The 26,985-nt window shown below is 44.0% G+C and overlaps 1 protein-coding gene across 2 annotated transcripts in view; it reads left to right on the top strand.

Annotated features, from left to right (window-relative positions):
- Positions 1 to 204: 204 nt before the first annotated feature.
- The window catches only part of RSU1 (Ras suppressor protein 1), a 177,446-nt gene continuing 150,665 nt past the window's right edge, over positions 205 to 26,985 (top strand). The window contains exons 1-3 of one of the 2 annotated variants that reach the window (XM_004425333.3): positions 205 to 355; positions 598 to 709; positions 20,193 to 20,243. In XM_004425333.3, the coding sequence (XP_004425390.1) occupies positions 601 to 709; positions 20,193 to 20,243 (160 nt within the window). In that variant the 5' untranslated portion in view covers positions 205 to 355; positions 598 to 600. The remainder of the gene's footprint in view (positions 356 to 597; positions 710 to 20,192; positions 20,244 to 26,985) is intronic. The other variant, XM_087420787.1, reaches the window with a different exon arrangement.

Consider the following 26,985-nt stretch of genomic DNA (forward strand, 5'->3'; position numbering starts at 1 on the left):
ATCCCGAGCCCCGGGGATTCCAGGGGGCTGGACCAACCTCGAGGTGGGGCGGAGTCTCAAGGCCGAGTAACGGATGTGATTGGCCGGCCGCAGGGTACGCATTCTTTTTAATGGGCGGAGCCTCGCCCCTGAGCCACGTCTAGTAAACTGTTCTCCTAATTTGGGAAGGGTCGGGGGCGGGCGGGGCGTGGAGCGGAGAGCGGCGCGGTGTGCGCCTGCGCCGAGCGCCGGGCCAGGGCGTGTTCCTCGCTGGGGTGCGCGTTTTGCTCAGTTACTGTGCATCTCCTGCCGCTGAAGTGCGCCCTGCGGTAGCCGGCCGCTCCCGCGCCCACCCTGTTAGGTGCTGCCGTCCGCGGTGAGTGTGCGTGCCATTGCCCTCGGGGTTGCTTCTCTCCGCGCGGCCGGAGTGGTGCTGGACCCTCCCCACTCCCCTGCCCCGCCCTGTCCCATCCCCCTCCCTGCGCCCGGACTCTGCCCGCTGATGCCCACTTTCCAGGGCCAGGGCAACAACAGAAAGTGCCAGCCAGGCTCTCTCCTTTCTATCCCTGCACCCTCCTGGCCGTCGCTCACGTGCTTTGTTGTTGTCATTTGGTACAGATCATGTCCAAGTCTCTGAAAAAGTTGGTGGAGGAGAGCCGGGAGAAGAACCAGCCGGAAGTGGACATGAGCGACCGGGGCATCTCCAACATGCTGGACGTCAACGGCTTGTGTAAGTTCTCGGGCAGGACCTTCCCCTGGGAGGAGCTGGAAGGGTTTGTAAGTTTTCCGAGTAACTGCCAGTCGTGGTATGAGAGGTTGTAATGGGTTACAACCCACCCCTGTTTGTAAACACCCCTTGTCAAGAGCTCAGCTCAGAAAGTTTGCAGTCAGAATCTGTTCTGTTCCGACTGGAAAACGAACATGAGAGCCGGGATAAGAACCACACAGACTGTTCCTGCTGAACCTCCTCAGATGTCTGTGCTGATTTGTGGCATTTGGGTGGCTTTTCCCCACAGTTTACTTAATACCCACTTTATGTTTTAATTAAATCATTTTTGAATCATTCTTCTTTTCGCCTAATATAGTCTTTGGCCCTTGAACAAATACCACACAAAAGTTACATGATAGGTATTCTTGTGCCTGGAGTCTGTTAAACGTTTCTTGACTCGTTACCTTTTTCTGGATCTTTATTCTCCTAACTTAGTTCAGGCTTTTGTAATCTCCTGCTTTGTTATCTCCTACTTGTGCTATTGTGATGTCTTCCTAACTTTCCCTCTCACCTCCAGTTTTACTGCCCCTGTAGTTTAGTCGCTGTATTGCTTTCAGTGTTATTTTCCTGTAACACATATTATTGTGTTACTCTCTTTTAAACCAGGGATTGCAAACTCAAATGCCTGCGGGGGCCAGGTGAGGATGGTCACGAACTCCATAATAGTATCCCATCTGAAGGGGTAGCTGCTACACCTGCTACTCAGATCCAAACACTTGTCACCACCTGGGGACGTTGGCCCAGTGTTGCCAGATTTTTTTTTTAAGAAGCCAAGAATCCACATCAAATTTCCTGATTTTTACAAGTTGGCAACTAATTCCAATATTTGAAAAATACTTTAGACGTGAAACAAAACACTTCTTCAGGCTGAATGTGGCTTCTGTTTGGACCTTCTCCCTTAAACACTCCTCCTGGTTTTCAGTACCAACAGTCATGCCCAAGGTTCCTTGACGTGACATGCAAGGCCTGTCTGAATCTGACCACACTCTACCTTAGCTCCTGTCCCTACCATGCATTTGGTGTCCCAGCCGTACTGAACCCATTGCCTTTCCTGAACCAGGGTGCACTCTTTGGGGTCTTCATGCCTTTATAAGTATTATTGCTTTGCACTCCACTCTTCTTCACCTGAAATGCTTTTACTTTATCTGTGAAGGGTCAGCTCAGATGTCACAGCCTATGTGAAGCCTTCTCTGTCTGTATCAAGCAGACACAGTCACTCCTTCCTCTGTGAAGTTGGATGTGCTTTGCTTCATGACTCTTGTTACAGAGGATTGTAATGCATTCCTAATCTAAACGTCTCTTTCCCTTTGGGAGATTGGGGTGACTAAAGCTGTGCAATATTCACGTTTGCTGCCTTTACCATAGTGCCTGGAACACAGTAGGAGCTCAAAAATGTGTGATGAATGAAGGAAAGAAGGATGGATTAGGCCTGCAAGTTTATGAGATCCAGACTGGGATGTGACACTGGAGGAGAAGGGGAGGTGTCCAGGAGACCCTGAAAGATGATGGATTGCTTATGAGGCATGGAGAGCACAGAGTCAAATTTACTGTGAATCCCTGGTTTGTGCCTGGGACAGAGATTGGGGTTGGTGCTATCGATACATCTCAGCAGAAGGAAAAGGGATGAAAAGCTTAGACGATTTGTGTTTGGTAACCCTTCGGAAGACACCTGCCATTAAACTTAGCTTTTGTACTAATTAGCATCTCAGCCCTTGGGATGTGTTGGCCTGTCTCAGTGGTGGTTGCTTCTCAGTGGCAGCAACAGAGCGGATGTCTGGTTCTGAATTGGCAGTTACGAATCTGGATGTGTCCCGCGCTGGCCTGGCTGGCTCTGCTGTGGTCGTGATCGTCATCAAGAGCATCCTGCAGTAGAGGAAGAGGATGGCGAGCGGCAGGCAGGAGGCCTGGCTCAGCTGTGTTCTTGGCCTCATGGCTTTCTGCTCTCAACTCTGTTTTTCTCATGGGGTTGAAGAAAGAGGTTGCTTTCAGCAGAGGAACTTTGTCCTCCTCAGCTTTGAAGAGGACTATTTATGTAATATTTAGAAGTAGTGGGAGGGTGGTGTAGCTATTTCGGTTCACTTGCGTTATCTCTTTGAAGCCTTGGCTTTTATTGAAGAAGAAAAGATAGCCACTTGCTTCCTGAAAAAGATGTTTCCGGTGTAATATTATTTGCTGAAAAGCAAGATCCTTCTTAAGTTTTCCGAAAGAAGTGGCTTAAGGAAGAACCACAGTGCTTCTGGGGAGTTCGTGGAAGTGAATTTGGAGATTCTGCCTCCTCTGTAGTGTGTGTAGACCCAAGGAGTGGCTACTTTCTCCCATAACTCCCTGACTTCTGGACTCTTGGAGCCTGGAGGGTTCCAGGGTGCCTTCCGAAGCCCATTCCTCAACTGGGGCTCATTTATCAGTACAGTACATAATGCTTACTTTTTTTTTTTTTTTTTTTGCTGAGGAAGATTCACTCTGAGCCAACATATGTGTTAGTCTTCCTCTACTTTGTATGTGGGTCGCTGCCTCAGCATGGCTGCCAACGAGTGGTGTAGGTCCACACCCAGGAACCAAGCCTAGGCCGCCAAAGTGGAGCGTGCCAAACTTAACCACTAGGCCACGGGCCCGGCCTGTATTTTAATATTGTGTATATTAAACTATTTGACATGGTTATATTAACTGTAATGTAAGAATTCCCATATTCCGTTGCTTATAAAATTTTAACTGTGAACATGATTTTTAACTGTGATTTTATGTATTAGTGTCAGGGTTAAACACAGGACAATTCATTTGCATGGACAGAGAATGGTTATTGCATCTCAAGCTTTCCCCTCATGATCCTGACTGTTTAATTTCTCAAAAGATAAGCAAGAACTAGGTTTGGAAGATAAGAATGGTAGTTTTGTTCTTATTCTAGGCATATGAATTGTCCGTCTTTCTGCTTGGGAGAGTCATGTCTTATAAACGCAGCACTTTACTTTCTCTGAGACAATAAATTGCCTTTTAAAAATTTTTTCAGGGGCTGGCCTGGTGGCATGGTGGTGAGGTTCATGTGCTCCGCTTCGGTGGCCCAGGGTTTGCAGGTTCGGATCCTGGGCGTGGACCTACACAATGCTCATCAAGCCATGCTGTGGCGGCGTCCCATATATAAAATAGAGGAAGATGGGCACAGATGTTAGGTCAGAGCCAATCTTCCTCTTTGTTGAGGAAGATTGGCAACAGATGTTAGCTCATGGCCAATCTCCTGCACCAAAAAGAAAAAAAAAACTTTTTTTTTTTTTTTCAGTTTAGGTACCAAAATCTTTCTGATGGGGAGAACTTCCTAGGCTGGAGACAGACGGCAGACAGGTTCTATAGTTTTCCACCAGTCCAGCCAGATTCTGGATATGGTCAGATCCTACCCAGTGAGGCAGAAGAGTACACTGCTCATGAGCAGGGGGCCTGGGAGTTGAATAGACTGGCTTCAAAGTCTCCATCCTCTCCTTACCACTGTGTAACTTGAGAGAAGCTACTTAACCTTTCTGAGCCTCAAGCTCCGCATCGTCAAGAGGAAGCATAAGTACCATCTTTGTAGGACTAGTTTCGTGCCAGGTGCACTGATACATGTCAGCCACTCAGCACCAGCCTGGAACTGATGATGAGCACACAGTAAAAGTTAACTATTAATACGAATATCCGCATAAAGCCCGCTGAGCCTCCAGTATAACCAGGTCCAACCTAGTCTGTGGCCTGAACCAGGAATAGCGTGGTTCATTAGACTGGCTGAGGCATTTGTGTTGTATGTTAATATTTTCTTTGTGGCTTGTTAGAACCTGAAGTGTCTGGCATTTTTGCCTAGGGTTCTTTTTTTTAAGTTCTATTTATTTATATTGAGGTAACACTGGTTTATAACATTATATGATTTTCAGGTGTACATCATTATATTTCGATTTCTGTGTAGACTACATCATATTCACCACCCAAAGACTAATTACCATCCATCACCACATACATACCCTGACACGCCTTTCGCCCTCCTCCCTCTCCCCTTCCCCGCTGGTAACCACTAATCCAATCTCTGTCTCTGTTTGTTTGTTGTTGTTGATTGAGATTGCTATTTCTTTGAAATTACTCCTCAGTTTCTTTCTTTTCATTCATTTCTTTCCTACACGGCATTTGATCTGCACACACATTCTCCTTAAAGCTTCTAAGAATACTGTAGTGATTTTGTTCCTATTATTAAAGAGATTTCACTACAGAAGCTCTCTCCCAAGCAGCACTGTCTTCACTGGGTGATGAAGTTGCTTTTGAAGGTCCTGCAGTCAGCTTCCAGGTGAGCAGAGAGTCCTATCAGTAGCCTGGGAGACTTTTTTTAATTTCTTTTCTTTAAGTCTTTTGTGACTTTTTAATCTCTTTGAGTTTATCGCCCTCTGGGTGGTGAAGCCTTGATCAGTTTTCTTGTTGGTTAGACTAAAATATCTTTCAAATAAATCATAAAGGCAAATAACCTGCCTCTGAGGGAGCGATCTTTCTAAAGGACCAGGCAAAGTAATCGACAAACGTCATTGTGGGTTGTCTGGGAGGGCTGTTTCAGAAGCCCTCTAAAGCCTGGAAGTGGTCACCCTGTTAGATCATCCTGTTCTTATCAGTGTGGGATGTCTTTGGGGAAAAGATAAAACAGCTGCGAAGACCATGTCGTTTTAGCAATAATCTTCATTAAGACCTTCTATTTTTTTACTCCTCTAAGTTGCATGTGTATGTCCACCTTTGTGATTCTAAGCATGCGGTATCTTGGCCTGGGAAGCCTTTTCCCTTTTCTCTCTCCAGCTCATCTCCTCTCTCGCCTTGTCCGTTAATGCTTGTTGAAAGAAGGAATGACTTATCTATCCACATGACTCCATTCTTGTGCCGCCTCCTCTGAGAAGCCCTCCCAGTTCTCAGTGTTAACCCGGCCATCCCATCCAGCCTGGTTCAAGTGTCTCTTCTGGGCCAGTGTGCACACCTGTGTTATCGAAGGATGCTGTTGCTTTTGGTTAAGAATTCAGGTGAGCCGGGGTAGAAGGTGTGGCCGGGAGAGGGAACATCCGCTGTCCCCCTTCCACAGACTCCTCCCCAGCTTTCCAGAGGGAGAGAAGTCTGCAGCCATCAGGAACGTGATAGAACTGTTGAGTGTTCAATTTTTGATTTAAGACAGGGTAAAAACTGAAAATGTTTCATCCAGATAGAAAATAAAAATAAAGAAAACTTATGACCCCTTTGGAGTAACTTACCTAATAATGACCTTCTACTGTTTTTTAGTCATTTGACATATGGGCTCCAGTCAGCCATGGCCTCTTTCTTGTAAGCAGCGTTTTTGTTACTAGCTGCATAACCTTGGGCAAGTCACTTAACCTCTCTGTGCCTCAGGTCTCTTGTCTATAAGATGGAGATAATATGGGTAGTTACCTCATAGAATTGCTGTGAATTGTAAAGTATCTAGTACACCATCTGGCATGTCTTAGTCTGTTTGGGCTGCTGTAACAGAATACCATTAACTGGGTGGCTTATAAACAACAGACATTTATTTCTCACGGTTCTAGAAGCTGGTAGTGCAAGATCAAGGTGCTGGCAGATTCGGTGTCTGGTGAGGACATGCTTCCTGGTTCGTAGACAGCCATCTTTTTGCTGTGTCCTTACACGGAGTGCCGGAGCTCTGTGGGGTCTCTTTAATAAGGGCACTAATCCCATTCATGAGGGCTCTACCCTCATGATCTAGTCACCCCCCCCAAAGGCCCCACTTCGTCATACCATCACAATGGAGATTAGATTTCAACATATGAATTTTGGGGGGACACAAACATTCAGTCTCTAGCATAGCACATAGTCTTAGTATTCACTATTATTAGTATTTTAAAATCTTTTTTGTGTCTGATTGTGTGAAACATGCAAAACAATGTCTCTTTAGTTGTTGGAATTCTTGGTGATGGCACTTCCCCAGTAGCCTTTGCCTGCTGTCTCTGCACAGGAGTGAGTGCCTCATTCGTCACCCCACTCAGAATTCCCAGGCAAAGTTGGCTGGGCATGCCCAGTGTGACAGGGTCAGGAGGAAAGACAGTGGCCTCAAATGGTGAGTTCAGAGCCATCAACAGTGTGGGCAGTGGCTGGGGGACAGCAGGGCATTTCACAGAATTTTAGTTGTGACGTGCTTGTGTCGAGAATGACAGGAATTAAAAACTTGGCAGTTTTTCAACTGATAATTAAAATACCGTATGTCATTCAATAGCTATTTATTGAATGTGTTTTTTTCTTTTTTTTGTGAGGAAGATCAGCCCTGAGCTAACATCCATGCCAATCCGCCTCTTTTTGCCGAGGAAGACTGGCCCTGAACTAACATCTGTGCCCATCTTCCTCCACTTTATGTGGGACGCCACCACAGCATGGCCTGACAAGCAGTGCGTCGGTGCGCGCCTGGGATCCGAACCCGGGCCGCCAGCAGCGGAGTGTGTGCACTTAACCGCTATGCCACAGGGCCTGCCCCGAATGTGTTTTTTTCATCATGGGCACTATCTAAGCAGAATCTTTCTGGGAGTTTCCACCATATTGAATCTCTCAATTATCCAGTGATAAATTAATATTTGATGTGTTAAGAAAACTAATGGATCTGAAGTAGATTTTCACCATTAGAAACCATAACCCCCACTGCTTTGCCGTTGTAGCCAGCTCTTATTTGCGATAATCAGTGCTAGAAGTGATATGGATAATAATTGAAAACCAGACCCAGTATCCTCCTCTCATAAATTCACATAAACCTGAAAGGAAATCTGATCTAGATATATGAGATCCACTCTTCCAAAGCAAAAAACTGGAGATGATTTCTTTAGCTCACATAAAGGCCTGTTACTTCTTTGTATAGGAAGTTTGTGAGGTTGGTTTATTTTTTGTTTTTTAAAGCAAAAGACGGCATAAAAATGTGACTAAGGAACAGACCATGTAGATCAAGGGCTTGGGCAGCAGGGGTCAGTGTTGAGCCTCTGTGTTTGCTCAGGGGTTCCTCAGGAGACCACGCATCCTGGCATACCCCATGGGCCACTGCTGCTTGGCGGTTGTTTCCTCCTGCCTTCCTCCCGCCTCCTTCTTGGGTGAAGAGATATTCTCTTTCATGGTACTTTATCTATGAAGCTCACAGTCAAAGAAACCTCACCTCTGTTATGTTCTGTCTGACCCAAGGCATCTTTAATATTAGCGTGTTTCATAACTGCCTTGCAGGCCTGAAGCCTCTACTGGAGACTCAAGGGCTTCTGAATGAAGGGATGCTGATCAGTCAGCGTGTTTCCCCACGAAAGATGGGAGCAAAATGGAATTTGCAGTGTCCCCTTCAGGCAGATTTCACCAGTGTGTGATGCTTAATAATGTAAAATAGTATTTTAGATTTGAGGTGTTGGTAAAGCCAAAGAGACAAATGTAGTATAACATTATTTATTTTCTAGTTTGCTCAGGCTGCCAAACAAAATACCCCAGCCTGGGGGCTTAAACAACACACGTGTTTCTCACCATTTTGGAGGCTGGAAGTCCAAGATCAAAGTGTCAGCAGGGTTGGTTCCTCCTGAGGCCTCTTTCCTTGGCTTGTAGATGCTGCCACCTCGCTGTGTCCTCACATGGTCTTTCCTCTATGTGTCCACTTTCCTCTGTCATAAGGACACAGTCGGCTTGGATTAGGGCCACTTTATTTTACCTTCACCTTTTAAAGGTCCTGTCCGCAAAGACCATCACATTCTGAGATACTGGGGGTTTCTAGTGGCTTGATTGGCTCTTGTGGGGTTCTCTGTTCTGAGGCTGGTGAGGCGCCATTTTGTTTCTCTGTGCTTTCACCTCACAGATACTGATGTCATGTCGGGCCTGTGGGTATTGGTTGGTTGTCTCCACCCACTCATATTTGGGAGTTTGTGGGGACACTTTGTCCCCTAGTTGTGTTGTAAATTGTGTCCTTGGATTTTTGATCGCTCTCTGGTTACTCTGTTTTTTGTGGGGTCAAGATTTCTAAGATGTGCTGCCATGCTTCGCCCGTCTTCCCAGCATTCAGACTTGGTTTTTAATCTGACAGACGCAGGAGTCGATCACTAGGCTTCCTGTTCTACTACAGGCTCCCGTGTCTTCTGGCCTGTGTGTTGGGAGCCTGAGGTATGGAGTCTCACGGCTTGTCCACCTCCGACGTCTTGTTCTGTGACACAGATGTGGCTGTTGTGAGGTTTTCTAAAATTTTCACTGTTAGCAATGAAATGGTGATGATTCAAGTCAGTGGTGAAGCTACATGAGCAAGAGATCCGTCAAAATGGTGGCTTAAAGAATAAAAAAGTTGTTTCCCTTTCCCAGCACAGTCCAAGATGAGTGTTCTAGATCGGTGGGCATCTCTGTTCCTTGTAGCATTCAGGGAGCTTGATTCCTTTCCATTCCTTTCTCTGTACCACCTCGGGCATCGTCCTCATCTGCTTGCTCAGAGCTGGATGGCCAGCACTTGGAGATCTTAGCTTGTTAAGGGAGCCGAGAGTGGAGGCGCTAACCCACTGCCCTGAGGGTCTCGGTCTGGAGGTGACACACGTCTCTTTCACTCAGGTTCCCTTGGGGAGAACCCACCATACAGGTACCTGTATACTTTATGTTCATCACCAGTCCTTGGGTCAGTATCTCTCTCATTATTTTGATTGTCTGAAGCTTGTACTTTGGTAGATTCCTCAGGGAAGGTCAAGAGGATAATATTACCGGAGTCCTTGCGCTCTGATGATAGATAAAGGTCTGTGCCCTTTTCCTCGCAAGTCAGCCTTACTGGATATAAAGACTCACAATTTATTTCCTGGAGTATTGTACCTGTGTTATTCTGTTTTCTTCTGCATAAAGCATTGCTGTCCAAAAGTCTGAAGATAATCTAATTTTATTTTCTCTGTAAACATTTAGTCTTTTTTCCTAGATGCTGAAAAGATTTTTTACTTTTTCTTTCAGTCCAGGTGTATTCGTTTTCTGTGCCTGTTGCAACAAATTACCACAACCTGGGTGGCTTCAGACAATAGGAATTTATTCTCTCTCAGTTCTGGAGGCCAGAGGTCCAAAATCAAGGTGTCGGCAAGGCCACAGTCACTCTGGGGACAATCTGTTCCTTGTCTCTAGAGGGCGGCTGGACGAGGTCATGTTAGCCAGGGGCCCGACACCCACTCCACCCTCTTCCAGTGGACCAGGGGACGTGTGGTGGAATCTTCTGTCCTCTCCCTGTCTGCCATCTTTTCTTTTTCACTTAGAGTCTTAGACCTTCCATAGAAGGAGAGAGACATTGTCATAATGCTTCTTATTTAGGGGTTTTGGATACCTCTAGGGTTGACCTAAGGAGAGAGGATTATGTTGTGGCTCAAAGCACGGACTTTGGCGTCATGGTTTTTATTATCCCAACTTTGCTATTTATTAATAACGTGTCCTTAGAAAGATCACTTGGCATCTGTGTGTGTCAATTTCTTCATTGGTAAAATGGGAAAAATACGCTGCTCCTCAAATAAAGGATGATGTCTGTGTCGTAGCTGGTGCAGAGTAGGTACCCCAAAAAATGATCGTTATGACCAGTAATGAGGACATTTTGCATTTGTGAAGCTGAGACACAGGCTGTTTTGAAGATCTCATGGTGGGGGCTCTGGTGGGGCAGGAGGTTTGGAGGTGAAGAGTCTAATGGCCTTTGGGGTGAGGAGTGGAGGCGAGGGTCTGTGGACGCTGTCCGGGGCACATCTGTTTGCTGGATCTGTGTGTGTTGAGAGTAGAGATGTGGATGGAAAAGGCTGGGGCATGATGGAGGAGACGTCAGGCCTGGGAGGGATCTAGGGAGACCTGTAGCCGGTCAGAAAAAACACACCCAGGTTTGAGCTCAGGGCAGCTGACGACGAGTGTCGGTCGGGAGACTGGAGGAGGCGGCAGGTGCAGGTCAGGATAAGGGATGACATGGGGAGAGAAGCTGGAAGCCCAGGGGAGAGCAACGATGAGCTGCTCACGAGACCAAATCTTGTCTTCTGTGCAGGTGAGAGCAGGTGGCACGTGTCTTCAAATATTTAGCGACTCTTGAAGGACTTGTGACCCTGAGCCCCGAGAACTGCCTGATTCGGTATAGGCAGCAGGTCTATGATTCTGACTCTGCCTGCTTGTAAGGGGGGCTTGCCTTTACGGGGGAACGGGGGCTCTTGGGTTGAGGGTAGGAAGTGTGGAGCAAGGTCGAGGTGGAGGCAGAGAACCTCTGCTCGAGAGGAGAAATGAGGAATCAGAAATGTCGACCATCAGACCCTGGGAAGACAAGAGAGTACCTGTGCCCCACCTGGCTCTCTTGTTTGTCTGCTGGAATCCAGGAATTGAGAATACACTGTATTGTCTGAAATGGAAAGCATGCACATTTGGTACTACCTGTGTCTTCATTTTGGGGAAAAAAATGAACCTATGAACTAAGACTTCTTTTTATCTTTTGGACATCTTAAAATGACATATAACTGACAATTTGTGGATATTTGCTATATTTTGGGGGCCAGTAAAAAAAATAGGGTCAGAATTAGTCAGCTTCTTGTTTGGAAACAGCTTTGAAAGGGTTCTCTCTGCTTACTAGCTCTGCAGCCATGAGCAGTTACTTAACCTCTCTGTGCTTCCTTTTTCTCATCTAAAACTGGGAGGGAGGTGGTTAATAATGGTGGTACCCTATGCGGTTATTGTGAGGAATAGATGAGGTAATACAGTTCTTAGATCTGTGCCAGCCACATTTTAAGCATTTGGTAGGCGTCAGCTATTGTTATTACCTTAATTATTTTAACATTTTTGATTCTGGGGAGTGGCTATACAGTGCCCAGCCTAGCATATTGATGCAGTAGGCATTCCATAAATACTAGGTCCTTTTTATCTTTTCTCTTTTGTTTTATAGAATCAAATAATTTAATTCAGCCTTTCATTTTCAAGATGAGGAATTTGTGTTCCAGAAAAATCCAGTGATTTTTATCAGGATCTCGTGGGATTACAGTCTGGGTCTCACACTGCTTGAAGCTGCATATTCTTTGCTTTGAGTCACTTTATGTCGCTGTCATATTTTATTCAAGATACAAAGGAATTTTTCCATTCAGGTTTATACGCTTTTTGTTATGATAGGAATTTCCAGCCTCTTGAAAAGAGCACTCGGTCCAGGTGTGAATATTATTTTCCCAGTTTGGAAAGAAGCAGCTCAAGATCTGGAATCTGGACACCTGGGTTGGACTCGATTCTCATGCTGGTCGTCTGTGGAACCTTAGAAAAATCACTTTACCTCTCTGGGCCACCATTTCCTTATGAATTGCATCCCCTTATTATTACAGAGTAAGCTCCTTGAGGGCAGTAACTGTCTTACTCATTCTACCCCTGTCACCCCAGCAAGTACAGTACCTTGCAAAACAGTCGTAATTCACTGAGCATTTGTTAATTCCATCCTACTTAGAAATCAGGAGCAGTTAATGACTGTATACTGTAGGTGGCTTACTATATTTTTCTCTTTAATTTTTCCAGACATCTTCAGAAATATAATTTTTTTTTTTTTTTTTTGTGGGGAAGACCAGCCCTTAGGTAACATCTAATGCCCATCCTCCTCTTTTTTGCTGAGGAAGACTGGCCCTGGGCTAACATGCATGCCCATCTTCCTCTACTTTATATGGGACGCTGCCACAGCATGGCTTAATAAGTGGGGTGTTGGTGTGCGCCCGGGATCCAAACTGGTGAACCCCAGGCCGCTGCAGCGGAGTGCGCGCACTTAACCGCTTGCACCACCGGGTCAGCCCCCAGAAATAGAATTTTTCTTTGTCTTTTTTCCAGAGGGAGAGACTGTAAAGTGATGTGTTTGGACAGGAATGATGTGGGCTTCACATTTTTTTTTTTGGTGAGGAAGATTGGCCTTAATCTAACATCTGTTGCCACTCTTCTGCTTTTTGCTTGAGGAAGATTGTCCCTGAGCTAACATCTGTGCTAGTTTTCCTCTATTTTGTATATGGGACGCTGCAACGGCATGGCTTAATGAGCAGGGCGTAGGTCCGCGCCTGGATCCGAACCCGCAAACCACAGGCTGCCAAAGTGGAGTGCATGAACTTAACCACTATGCCACCGGGCCAGCCCCTGGGCTCCACATTTTTAATAACACAGTCCCTTGGGTCTAGGATCTTTCGACTTAATGTCCTGGTGGATGCGAAACGCCCAGTCAGTGAGCAGTTCATGGGGGGTTCTCAACACGTGAATTTTCTGCTGTTATTTATGTATAGAAAGGGGCATCACATTTTTTTCAGTGGGCACATATGATAATTTGCTTTCTGTTGGATGAATGAGCAGTTAATTATGGTTGATAGCCCCTTTATCTGCAAATAATAGAATTCAGTCAAATAATTTTGAAAACTTGCTACTGAGTTTCCAACTCTCCATGATAATTAGTTGTGAAATAAAGGAAAGTTTCATACCATGGTGATTTTTTTCGAAGTTTTAAATTATGAACGAAATTTGAAAGAAATCTTTTTATGATTCTGGGTGTGTCGATGAATATGATATTTGTATTATATCTTGGTATCAAACATTTTATTGTCTGTCTTCACTTTAATGTATTGTCCGAAGCTGCATATTTAAGAGGATCTGAATCTGTAGCCTACCACCAAAGGTGAAATAACTCCAGTCGTGCGACATGGGCGGGCATTTTAATCACGCATCCTGGAGACGCAAACCCAAGTGGGTCAGCCTGGCTTCCTGGAGCTGATATCTGGCCGGCCCCCACATCCCTGTGGAGTTTCTGAATCAGGGTTATTTAGGGCTGTTGCTGTTTCTAGCCTCCTGGGGAGCCAAAATGGAAAAGCCATTTAGACCGTCCTGTATTTTAAGTTCAAATTAATTCTTCTTTTTGGTCTGCAACTTCAGTTGGAATGAATTAACAGAGGGTACTGTTGTCAATGTAATCTGTAGAGTGGCCCAGAATTTGAATGGTGACCTCTAGAGTTGTCAAACAAGGTGGCCCTCTTCGAATATCCTGGGAGGTATGGTGGTTCTTCCACCATGGTGAGATTTGATAACACAAGAACTGTCAAAAAGGGGTAAACCACTTGCCTTCTAAGCAAGCAACATTTTTCTGATTGCTTCCATTTGGAACACAGTCTGTAAAATAAATGGGTGGTTGCAATCCAGTTTTTGTGACCAGTGTTACAGAACCTTTCATTTGGAACCCAAAGATGGCCCATTCTGACCTGTGACGAAATGGCAGAAACTTTCAAGTCCCATGAGTCCCCTCGTCTCATCCCGGCCGTGTTTTCTTCTCAGGATATAAATGTCATACTGTGAAGCTAAAGCTTTTTACCTTCTCGGAAGTGCTACCAAAGGAATAATTTGCTTTCTAATTTGCCAAATTGAAAACTCGAGAGACAATTTCCAGTGTGCCCATCATTGTGATATGTTGGGTTATTTTGAAAACAAGTCTATAATGTCATGGTGCTGAGAATTTCATCATGCTGATTTTTCTCTCATGCTGCCTACTTTATGCTGAAGAAGAAAAAAAACCTGAACCTATTTTAAATAACGATATCTGCTTCCCTGTGTTATCTAGAAATGACGATTCTTTATCTAAGAGTGTTTTAGTTAGTCCTTTGATTTTTCTGGATTTATTCCATTAAAACACTAGCTGCCCCCTCCGGTCCTGTAGCCTCCCTATTTTCCATCTGTTTGCTCAGATAAGTCTGGAATTGCTTCCATTCCCTCCAGCTTCCGTATGTCCTCCAAGTCCAGCTTCAGTGCATGGTGTCCTGTGCCCTAAAGTGGTTTTGGATGTGTCATCCCACAATAAGTAGTGTCTCCTTCTGAACTGCCATTATCCTTTCCAATAGACTTGCCTGGTGTCCATGATCCTTTTATATCTTACATTTTAGGATTTTGGTGCATGTTTTTTGCTCTCTAAATTGAGTAACTGTGTAGTTTGTCATCCAAACTAGGCATAATCCAAGGGCTAACCAGGATGTACAGTCGACATTACTTCTAAGAGAGTCTCCAAGGTAGAGACTGTCGGCACTCTGAGCATGCTCAGTGAATATCCAGTCAATGAATGCCCGGATGAGTCCTTGATTGTCTTTCTTGTGAATTTATTGAACCAACCAGTTCCTTTTTGAGTGTTTCCCTACCGACTCCCTTCTTGGCTAGAGAATGAACCATCATAAATCATAGGTACACTGCCAGCAACCTCACCCCACCCACTTTTCCCCACAAACACCTCCCTCCCTATGATTTTGCTTCCCCACTATTCATGTTGGCCTGATACAGTGTTCACCCAAACACCATTTCTAAATGCTGAATGATAGCCAAGGCCCTGTGACATTTGACTGTGTGCATCAACACAGTTCTTAGTTGTTTAGCTGACTTTTGGAATATACTGTACTTTGAAGATGCCTGGGCAAAGCATAGTTTAATATTGCTGTAGGAATTTTAATAGAAGCTTGCTCTCACTGTTCTGGCACTGCTCATTGTTGACAGTTCTGGCGGGCGGGACCATCAGAGCACGGTATTGACACAGTGGAGGGTCTCCCCGTGTGTGATTAAGAGTGCAGGGCAGGTCAGAAGGTACAGCCTGCTTCCATTTTCCCAATGTGTTTGACTAGGGTGGCTTTTGTATTATTAAATAATCCATTCTATTTTGGTAGACCTTTTCTCCCCTCTTTTTTTAGCAGCGTGGTTTCCATACTAGACTCAGAATGAACTCACCTTCGCCAAGTGGAAGGGAGTGGTGGGTTGTATAAGTATAGCTGTTGCTACTCATTCTTTGCCTGCACCAGGCTTTGAGTGATTCTGTGATTTTGATTCTGTCCAACCTAATTGCCCTCCGTGCAGATCCAGCCCCGAGTCCTTTATTCCCCTAAATATTTCCTCAAAGACCTTTTAACTTTTTCTTTTTTACTTTAATTTTTCTCCTCTTACTACGTTACCCTGCAGTCCTGTAACAATAGTGAGAAAGAAAAATACGTTCTAGTGGTGTGATCGGGTGAAGCAATGCTGAATTTCTCTTCACTATTAAAAAAAGAAAAAAAAAGGACTTGCAAATTTTTTCACTTTCTCTCCTGCTAAATGCTTGTCGAAAGGGCACAATGAAATGGTTGAAAAGAACCAGCTTTCCCTAATTAAATCTTTCATTGTGAACATTAACTGGGAGAAGAGCAAAATTTTTTTCTTTCTAATTAGTTAGTTGTGATGTTTTAGGAGAAATTAAGGGAGGAGGAGATGGGAGGATTATCAGTTTTCTTGTGTAATCAGAATTGATTTCTGTGACACTCCAGTGGGGTGGTCTGCTGGTGTGAGAGGCTGCTAGTTGTCTGCCAGTTTCAGTCTACCTCATTTTTCTTGATAATAAAACTCCTAATTTTTAGCTGGCACACGGTCACCTGGAAGGGAGGTCCCTGCCTCCTTTGCAGCTAGACGTCTCTGTGTTACAAAATTTTGATTAATTGCTTGCAAATGCAAGTGCCGTGTGCAACTTCTTGGAAGTATCCTAAAAGAGGAAGACTTCTTTTTCCTTTCCATCTTCCTGAAGGGAATGCTGACATGATGGCTAAGCTCAGGCAGCCATCTTGGACCGTGAGGTGGGATCCACGCAGAGGGGATGGCTGGGCAACAAGATACCAGGAACCTCTGGACTGCATGTGTGTAAGTGAGAGAGAGTCTCCTGTTTTGTGTAACCCTTGTTATTTGTGGTTTGCTCTCACAAGAAGCTGACCGTAGTCTTAACTCATACATCTATGAATCTGTTTCATCTGCTTTGGTACGAGGGCAGCTCTTTGAGTTATTTTTTTCATATCAGACTGTATACCTGAGAGATAGAGGAATGCTTTATTTGGTGGACAAGGCGTCTTAACTCTTACAAATAAAGGTGTGTGAGATGTTCTGCAGTGACTAAAATCTTAAACGTCCTGTGAGAAGATACCATTGTGATTGTTCTAAAAACCACAAAAATGCTCTTCTCCTTCCACTTTGCCTTTCTCTTCCCCCTTCCCTAATGGTTCAGTCCAAAGCCAGTAAGTAGGACAGAAAGAGAGAGGTGCTTAGGGTTTGGGGGGCATGGTGGCCTCGAGTTGGGTGTGGGAACATGAGCGGGGTGAGGAGGGCAGCAGAGCAGGGTAGAGGAGCCTGGCTTAGGAGATTCAAGACTGGAAAGGGTGAGGAGGGCATCGCTGTGGAGGGGACAGGTGAGGAGGGCGACTCTGAGCAGATTGGGAAGGTGTCCAGGTCGGGTGAAGGCATGTAGGGGAGGTTGGTTCCTGTGTGGTTCACCACAGTTGAAAGGACTCAGAAGATTCCCCAGAGCCTCCTCACATTAGGATTTAATAGGCCCAAGATATGGTTTAGCAGGAGTGAGAAAGCACAGGTGAGCATCAGGGGCCTGAGGGGCTCACTGGTGACACCCCAGGGTTGTTTCTCAGTTGCTCATGACATACTTCATTTCCAGCTACGAGCCATTAAGACACGTGCGAGGAATGTGGGGTTCAGGAGAGCCTGGGCAAAAATGCCCAGCAGCGTGTCTTATGCCCAACTGGTCATGCACCCTATAGTCAGATGTGAGCCGTCAATCTGCACAGCCCTAACCATGTAAACAGGCTGGCCCTGGGCGCTCCAGCGTGTTCTCAGCGTTCAGCGGAACGTTACACGTCTCTAGCTAGGCTGCTCGTCCTGATCTTTATTTATTTTTATTTTTTCCCCCCAAAGCCCCAGTAGATAGCCGTATGTCATAGCTGCACATCCCTCCAGTCGCTGCATGTGGGACGCGGCCCCAGCATGGCCAGAGAAGCGGTGCGTCGGTGTGTGCCCGGGATCCGAACCCGGGCCACCAGCAGTGGAGCACACGCACTTAACCGCCAAGCCGCAGGGCCGGCCCAGCTCGTTCTGATCTTGATCAAGAATCAGTACCAGACCTCTGAGTGTCCCTGCAGATATGCATAGTGCTGCCCCAGTCTAGCTGTAAGAGAGCTGTACTTGATGCAGTTATATATAGAAGTATTGATTACATAAGTAGGTTAAAGGTAAAAGAAGCCGGAGTTCTCGCTGTTAGACAAGGGAGTTACAGGTGTGGAAGTGAAAGGATTAGCATGAACTGTGTAATGTATTGGGATTGGATGGTTTTCACTGATGTAAATAGTGAAATCAATAAGGGTGTGTGTGTGTGTTTATTCTCTAGCTCTGTCCACTGAGACGGGCTGAGAATATTGACCCCGCAAATAGCCATGAGCATATCTGGTGCCCAGATTTTGGCTTATAAATACCATTGTCCACAAAAGAGAATCAGAGCTCATTGGAGAAATGGCTGATGCCAGGCTGTGGCGGAAGAAGTACAGGATGAGCTCGAATCTTGTGCCAGAAAGTGAGGAATTGCTCCAAGAACCATGGGGACATGTCAAAGGGACTTAGCAGCCAGCTTGGATGGGCTCCCACTGGCCAAATCAGGGGCAGAGTGAACATCAACATAAATAATAATGATCATTTATTACCCATTCACTAAAATAGGAATCCACAAGGCCACGCAAGTATAAATAAATACATCGTGATTTCTCAGCAGCAACTCGACTGATGTTTTGGACTGGATGTTGTGGGTCAGCTGCCTTGAGCATTGTAGAATTCTCAGCGTCTCTGGTCTCGCCTGCTAGATGCCACTGCTTTAGACCAGTGCTGTCCAACAGAAGTATAATGCAAGCCACATGTGCAAGTTTAGATTTTCTAGTGGCCACAGTTGTTATAACCAAAAATGTCTCCCGATGTTGCCGGATGTCCCATGAGGGTCAGAATTGCCCTGGTTGGGACCACGAAACACACAAATAAGTTGGAAGTGTGGTAAGGGACAGGACATTTATATAGTTTCAAAGTGCCCTCCCTCTTCATCCCCACTACCCCCTCACAAAATACTAGTTACAGAGAGGAAAAGAATAAATTTATAGTGGAGAAGCCTGGCAGACAGAAGTGATCAGGGAAGATCATCAGTGATGGGACAAATTGAAATCGGGTGCTGCCCGATAGGATGCAGTGAGAAGAAATAGTATTTCTTTGATATTCCTGCCCAAGATGCTTAATCTAAATCTCATCAAGAATAAACAAATAACAATCCACCTGGAGAATATAATACAAGATAATTTGGTCTGCAAGCTTCACAGTTGCCAAGGTCATGAAAGTCAAGGAAAGAGAAACTCAGACTAAAGATGACTTAAAGAGCTACATGCAGCGTGGATTCTGAGCTGCACCTTTTTTTGTGAAAGAAATGATCGGAACATTTGGCGAAACTTGGATGAGGGCTGAGGTTCAGATGGTAATGAGGTGTCGTGTTACGTGTTTGACTGTGAGCGCTGCACTGTGGTTATGTAGGAGAATGTCTTTATTTGTAGGAATACCCAAAGTTTATGGGGCATCGGGCCAGCAGCGTCATCTCAGATGGTTCAGGGCGGGAAAACAGGTCTTTGTACTGAATTTTTAGCTTTTCTATAACTTTCTGATGGTTAAAAAAACAAAAACACTCAAGTTTTGGTCAAGAGTGATCCACACTCATTTTCTTTTAAGCATGCTGGGCTCCAACATTGAGACGTCAATTTTTCTTGAGAAGAATTTTTGCCATCCTATCCCCTTAGGAAAAAGCTCTACTATATTTATATAATCTTATAGAAAGAATACTGGAAAAATGTCTAAATATGTTTCTTAACTAACATAAATTATATATATAAAGCATATTATTTATGTATATATGTCATGCTGATCATACGGTGAAGTTTTAGAACCCAAAATGGAAGGCAGGTTACTGTTTTCTCGGGCATTTTTGTGTGTGTGTGGATCTGTGTCTGTTTTCCTTCTTTATAGTTAGAAAAACCATCTTTTAAGCAAATCTGATCTTGTTCAGCAGAGTAAACCTCTGTGATAATGTTTGAAACTGGTGAGCAATCTGCAGGTGCTGTGAAACGTCAACCAAGATAGTTTTAGAGAAAATTTGGGGTTTTTTAATTCTGATCATCTGATAGTGTGCAGAAGAGTTTCTGGGTTGACAGTGGACATAGATGCAGTCAGGTGCTGCCAGACTTCTGTCACATGGTCTTTCCGTCTTGATGTGATGGGTTTTAGCACAGGTGAGGGCGTGTGCCTCTCCACACTCCTGGCCGGTTCTTCTGACCAGCACTCGATATTGACATGGGTCACTGAGGCTAGGCCAGCAGACCAGGTCTCCCCGCACAGCTAACTGGCCCTTGTAATGTTTGATCTGTGACATTAATCTCATTAGCTCTAACTTGCTGTGCTAATGCACCGCTAATTGCGTGACTTTTCTTAATTTGGTTTAACATTTAACAGACAGTGTTATATGAAGCCTTGCTTCTATTTTTGTGAGCGGTAACACTTCAACCTGCGAGAATAATTTAGCACGTCACCTTGTGGGAGTGTAGGTATAATTTGGGTGCATTTACTGACTGTGTGATTTTTTTTTTTTTTTCTTTTACAGTCTCCTTGTCCCACATCACACAGCTGGTCCTCAGCCACAACAAGCTAACAAGTGAGTTCACTTCATCATTTGTTACAGTTGCTGCCTTTTAGGTAATATGGTGATACTGCTGATTTTCTTGTTTCCTTTAAAGACACTAATGACAAATGATTATTTCGGGAAACCTAAAATTTATTTTTGTGACGCTAAGATACAGGAGCATACTGTCTTCCGTATTTTGTACTTTGCTCTATTTTGAGGATCGTTTTCCTATCGTGTGTAAACTGAAGAGAGAAGATGACACTGTTTCTCTGGAAATGGTCCCATTCAGGGATGCTAGAGGCTGCGGTGACCTGAACTGCTGGGCTATTTGGTAGTATTTCATGAAAAAAAACTTATCAAAAAATATTAGAGGGCCAGCCCTGGTGGCCTAGTGGTTAAGTTCGGCGCGCTCAGCTTTGGCGGCCCAGGTTCGGTTCCCAGGTACAGACCTACATCACTCGTCAGTGGCCATGCTGTGGCAGTGGTCCACACACAACATAGAGGAAGATGGGCACAGTTGTTAGCTCAGGGTGCATCTTCCTCAGCAAAAAAAAAAAAAAAAAAATATGTATATATATATATATATATATAGGAATAAGAGTTCTTGGCTTTCATCTTCTTCCTCCTTTGGGATATTTAACTGTTTTATACTTTCCTTCCCTGATTTATAGGGGGAAAAAACCGACAAAGTTGTATAAATTATATACATTTGCATCTGTACTTTTCAAATTTTTGAGTCTGGTTTCCAAGAAAAATTCTCTGGGGCATTGGTAGTACCATGGTATGGTTACCATATAGTAGAATTAATGTCTGTTTTTGTAAGAATATCTCATGTGGATGATTCTGGGCCATTTTATTCTTGGGGCTGTGGCTTTAAAGATTTTAATGACGAGGACCCACTCTCCTTTCTTGTTCCTAATTGACTGTCACTTCCTTGTGCTCGCCATATTTCCTGCAGACTTGAATGATTTTCTAATCATGTGGCAAGAATTTGTTAGGGAGCTTTCCGGGTCCAATGACATTGAGCAGAATGTCATGTTGAGGGATTTGTGTCGTGAATTTATGTGTGTATGTGCATTATATACAGCTCGAAGCCATGTCACCGAGCTGTTGATTATTGAGAATTAAGAGTGGCAGTCAGGGCCCCTCGTGTGCAGGAGACAGGCAAATTAGTTCATTTTTAGCAAAGAGCGCCTGTTTGTAAGGCAAAGGCAGAGTGGCACGCTTGTGTTTGAGGCGCAGTGGCCACAGAAGCTGAAAGCGGGGGCTGCCGCTCACGTGTGATCATTTTTATAACAGGTAATATGCTACCACTTCATGGCTTTTGTAGCAAATGGTCCTGCTGTCCATTGGACCCTGATCCCAGTTCAGAGGGGATTTGCAGATTGTTCTGAAGGGTGAACTATGTGATCCCTAAATTCCCCAAGATTTTGTGAGCAGAAATTCGTGAAGCTCTCCATCACATGGTTCATAAAAATACTTCTTAATCGCCAAGCTTACCATTGTTTATTCTACATCATTATTAGAGTGAAAACAGTTTACATTTGTACAAAAAAGCAAACCATGTTTTATTCCTTTTATATCGTTAATTGCTCTGTTCTTTAAAAAATCTTTCAGATAGCTGTAGTTTATTCCTTTTTACATGTCCACAAAGATAGAAATCTCAGGAATCGATGGATCACTTTCTTTCTCCGGGCATATAATATGAGATCAACTTAGAGAGGCATAAATAGGGAGTTAAATTGTGTCTGCTACTGAATTGACTGTGAATGGATCCAAACTTCATATTTCTTCCTTCCCTGTTTTTCTTCTTTCCGTTTGAGACAGTCTTGACCTAATCCAGTAAACTCTAATTAATCGTCTTGGTAAATTCTGTTTCAAGCCATTGTGAGTGGTGTCGGTGACACCCGATCTGTTCCACTAAGGTCAAATTAGCATCTTTTACTATTTTTCTGGCATTTAAATGAATGACTTTGCTATGGTTTTTCAAGTATTTATAGTAAATATGTCCATTTGATGGAAATATAAATATGCATTAAATGTAACTGGCTGAGTACACCCTCCTGTCACTTTTTATTGTAATCAGTGTCTTTCACTTGCCGTGGTTTTTAATAGGGACTGGCTGACAAAGCTACATTAAAACCACTGGGACTCAAAAGATAAACCCCTCAGCACTGCTTCCATCTTGCAGAGTATTTGTGTTTTTCTCTTAGTATGCCAATTACACTGCCCTCTGACATTTCCACTTGTGTACTAAAGGAAGGAATGACTGGCTTAACTCAAACTGGGACCTTGATTTGGGGACACCATCTGGCTCCATGCACTCGAATCAGTGTCTGTGGGGCCATCGAGACAGTGTGGCCCTGAGGTGACTTCCTTTCCTTGCTGGTGGTTTTGACATCGACAGGTCCACTGAACACCGTGCGAATGAGGCCATGAGGAAGCTGAAAGTGATCCTTAAATTAAATTCCCCAAGATTTTGTGAGCAGAAATTCTTCAAGTTTTCTATAATAGAGTTCTTAAAAGATATTTCAAAATTGTCAAGGTACTCGCTGTTGGGGGTTCATTGTTGTTGTTGGGGACGCCATCGAGTGGATTCGGACTCCCAGTGCCCCTGTCTGCAGCAGAGCCGAACCCTGCCCAGTCTTTCTGCCCCAGCCTCTCCCCTTCTGGCCTGATACCAGACAGTGCTCTGCTGCTATTCACAGAGTTTTCATGGCCAATTTTTTTGGAAGTGGTGGGTGGCCAGTTCCTTCTTTCTACTCTGTCTTAGTCTGGAAGCTCTGCTGAGACCTGTCCACCGTGGGTGACCCTGCTGATACTTCGCATACCACTGGCATAGCTTTCAGCATCCCAGCAACGTGCAGCCGCCACAGTATGACACCCGACAGACGGGTGGTGTGGTTCCCTGCCCTGGAAAGGAACCCAGGCCACGGTGGTGAGAGCCCGAATCTTAACCGCTAGACCACCAGGGCTGGCTACCTCATTACTACAATGACACTATTTAAATTTAAACCTGAGGGATTGGGGCAGTGCTGATGGGTTTTGGTGGAGTCTGTGGGGAATCACCGTGCCTGCAACAACTTTCCTGTGTATGTGTGACCATGACGTATTTAAGGAGACGAGAGGCAGAGGAGCAGGTGAATCTTTTCCTTCCACCTTTCTGTGTGACCGCACAGGCACTATCTGGGAACCCAACAGAGGTCCTTTCTGGCCCAGTGGGAATGGTTTCAGAGTAAAGATGAGGTTCTACTACCAGACTCTCTTTTTGGAAACACCCCTTTTCTGAGATACCACACATCTGGTGGAAGGCGCTCAGTTTGACTGACCTTCAGAACCTGCCCTAATCTGGCCCCCATCCTACAGCCTCTCCTCCTCACGTGCTGCTTCAGGAAGACTGATCAGCCTTCTATCTCCATGCCTAGCCCTGCCTCAGCACCTGTGCTACCTTGTCTCCTCCCTTCTGCTCTGCAGTGGCCTCCTCGCCCTCATCCCCCGTCCTCTCCTCGAGGCTCCCCTGACTGCCCTGGCCAGCTGGAAATCTTTCTTCCCCTTTCTTCCTCTTGTACATGGACTCTTAACACCGTTGAAGCACTTCCTTGTCCTATTGCTTCATGTTTCTTCTCTCTCTCCAAATAGATCTTTAGCTTTCTGGAAAGCTGGGACCATTTCTTATTCTTTTTTAATGCCTGTTCCTGAGCACGTAGTGGCTTCCCAGGAATTACCTATAAAAGGCAGTAATGGTGGAGGGGAGGAAGCAGCAGATGGCGGGGAAGGCCCGAGAGAGGTCAATGGAGAAACTGGACGGTCTCTTCAGGATTAACTGGTAGAGGACTGACTAGGTGTGGCCATCACAAACTTCTCTTTCTTACTCATTATGGGCTTGTTTCAAACGTGCTGGACTGTGGGTGCTCTAAAGAAACATTACCTGATGTTCTGGAAACTGATGTCCCTATCATCTTTATAGTCATCGGGGCCTTTGACAGTTAAGGAATGATGTGCCGGGATGACACTCCTCAGGCAGGTAGGAAAAGGTGGTATCATGACCGACCATGGATACTTCCTCCACCTCGCAGCCCTCCTGGGCTCAGCTGAGTTCCGATTCTCATCAAGCCTCTGTTTACTGTTCTAGGTGTCACGGCTTCTGAGTCTCGTACTCTTTTGCTTAAAGTTAGTTTTATATATTAAATGTCCCAAATTATTTACTAATTTCTTCATGTAATTAGTTATATTACAGACATGCCACGCTGTTTGAGGAACGTGTCGTTACGCGATTTCATCATTGTGCGAACATCAGAGTGTATATTTACACAAACTTAAATGGTATATAGCCTACTGCACACTTGGGCTGTTTATGGTCCTAATCTAATGGGACCACCATTGTATACGGGGTCCGTCATTGACTGAAATGTCATTAAGCAGTGCATGACTGTATAAGTTTCTCGAGGTCAGGAACCCTGTGTTATGCTAGTTTGTATCCCAACCCACAAAAGTGCCAAAAGCATGTTGAATATGAAGTGGGCACTCACTTGATACCAGTTGGTTAATGGATTGGTGGGTGATGAGTTGTGCTAAGTCTGAGCCAACTGAGATGATCCACCCGAGGTCTTGCTTGCTCTCAGTGTTTCCAAAGATGGAAACGGAGCAATTATTCCAAAGGCTGTCTTCCTGTGTCTCTGCCCTCCTCCTCCATCCCCTGCCTCTGTGATTACCCTCTCTTGTAAGATGGTGTTAGCTGAGTATTCTTCAGTTGTCTCCTTAATGTGGTCCTTGGTTGTTATGGTGTTTGGGAGCATTAGTTTTGTACATGTCTGTCTACTTGTTTTAGTTCTTAAAGAGGAATTTCTTTTTGAGACAGCCATTTTAAGACTTGTCCACTAGGGGTCACTGTTGAGATATGTATTTTTTCCCGGATCTTGCGCCTAAAGATTAAAAACCAAATTTGTGTTATCAGATGAATGTTTTGCAAGCTATTCGGCTCTGTCCAACAGGGCATGTTGCTATTCCCATTTGCATAGTGATGTCTACCAAAATTAAGGTAGATCCTTCTATAAGGAGGTATGTTATTTTTCTGTTTTGCTCCTAAAATTATACATTCAGTTTCACATATAATTTTTTAGTGTTTCTTATGGCTACTTGCTCAAGTTAGAAACTTTTAATTTCTTCTATTATCTTTAAATTGGAAGAATTTTACTGCCTTCTGTAGTATTTTGTATTGAGGATATGTGAGATTTTTGTTTTCCCTGTGAAAGAAAGTTTAAAATATGTGTGTACGTAACCAGATTTTAAGTAAAAAATAACCATGTAAAATTCAGGAAAATGTGCATTTTGTACATATTTATCTGATTCTACTACTAAATGCCATTGTGTAGGGAAGAATGCTATGCATTACGAAATGAATTACATTCTGTATCAGTGATAAAATAATCTCTGAGCATTAATTTTTTAATGTGAAGCTTTTCTTAATTTTAAAAATAATTTTATTCTTACAGTCTAGTCCATATACAGATATTGTTAGCCCCTTAAATATGACAATGGTGGGCCGGCCCCGTGGCTTAGTGGTTAAGTGAGCGCGCTCCACTGCTGGCGACCCGGGTTCGGATCCCGGGCGCTCACCGACGCCCTGCTTCTCCGGCCATGCTGAGGCCGCGTCCCACATACAGCAACTAGAAGGATGTGCAGCTATGACACACAACTATCTACTGGGGCGTTGGGGGGAAAAAATAAATAAAAATAAAATCTTTAAAAAAAAAAAAAAAAAAAAAAATATGACAATGGTATTTTTCATTTTGTGACCCATGCATGTGGAGGGTTAAGTACAAGAAATACAGAGGTGCAAGAAATACAGAGGATATCTTTTTGCTCTGTGCAAACATTGAGCAGCCAGCTGTGTGTCAGCCTTTCCTAAGTGTGGGTCTCTATAATGTGGTTGTTTAGTTTTATACTTTGAACTTTTAACTGTCATGTAAAACCTTATCTTGAGGTATTAGCCATTTGGCCTGCAATTTCAGGTCTTAATGTGACCATATCTTGTCATTTAATGTATCGGAAACAGCTAGGCAGGCAGTAAGCCTAAGTTTTATGGCAAAATGTGTGTGTGCGTTTTTTTTTAACAGACTATTTCCTATTAGTTATAGCTTGTGTATGAATTTGAAATTATAGTGAACAAATGCTAGGATATTTTTTTTAGTGATTTCAATCATTTCATTATCAACGATAATGTTCTACAATACATTGAAGTTAATATAATGTTTTAAAGTTTTATGCAGATGTGTATATTGATAGCGTATCTACCATAAGTGTTATTATAAATGAATTAAGCAGCATGCTCCGCATGAAAATATTACATTCTCAAAATATGAAGATCCAATTATAATGAAGAAAATTAAGCAGTTTCTAAAAAGCATAATAATTTGAAACCTTTTTCTACAGACATGATAGATTGTTGAGATGAATGAGAAAAATTAACTGTCCCAACTCTTAAGAATGACCTTCACCAGTCTTCCAGCACCTTCCTGTTCCAAAGTGTCTAGTTATTTCCCCGTTCATAGTTTATTTGTCATACCTTATGCAAAAGTTCTAGGCATGGCTTGTATGAAATTAAACTATGAGGGGGGATATGTAAAATAAATTGTCTCTGTGTCACGAATTTATCTTGTGACGATATCAAAACAACTTGCTGTTTGCATTTTAACAGAGTATAAATGTATTTATAATACAGAGGCTTTGATCAATAGCTTATTTTTTTAATTAGTGCACATTTATCATTTTG

The sequence above is a fragment of the Ceratotherium simum genome, chromosome 32 (genome assembly GCF_057802395.1).
Source record: "Ceratotherium simum simum isolate JZ-2026a chromosome 32, ASM5780239v1, whole genome shotgun sequence".
Classification (NCBI taxonomy): domain Eukaryota; kingdom Metazoa; phylum Chordata; class Mammalia; order Perissodactyla; family Rhinocerotidae; genus Ceratotherium; species Ceratotherium simum.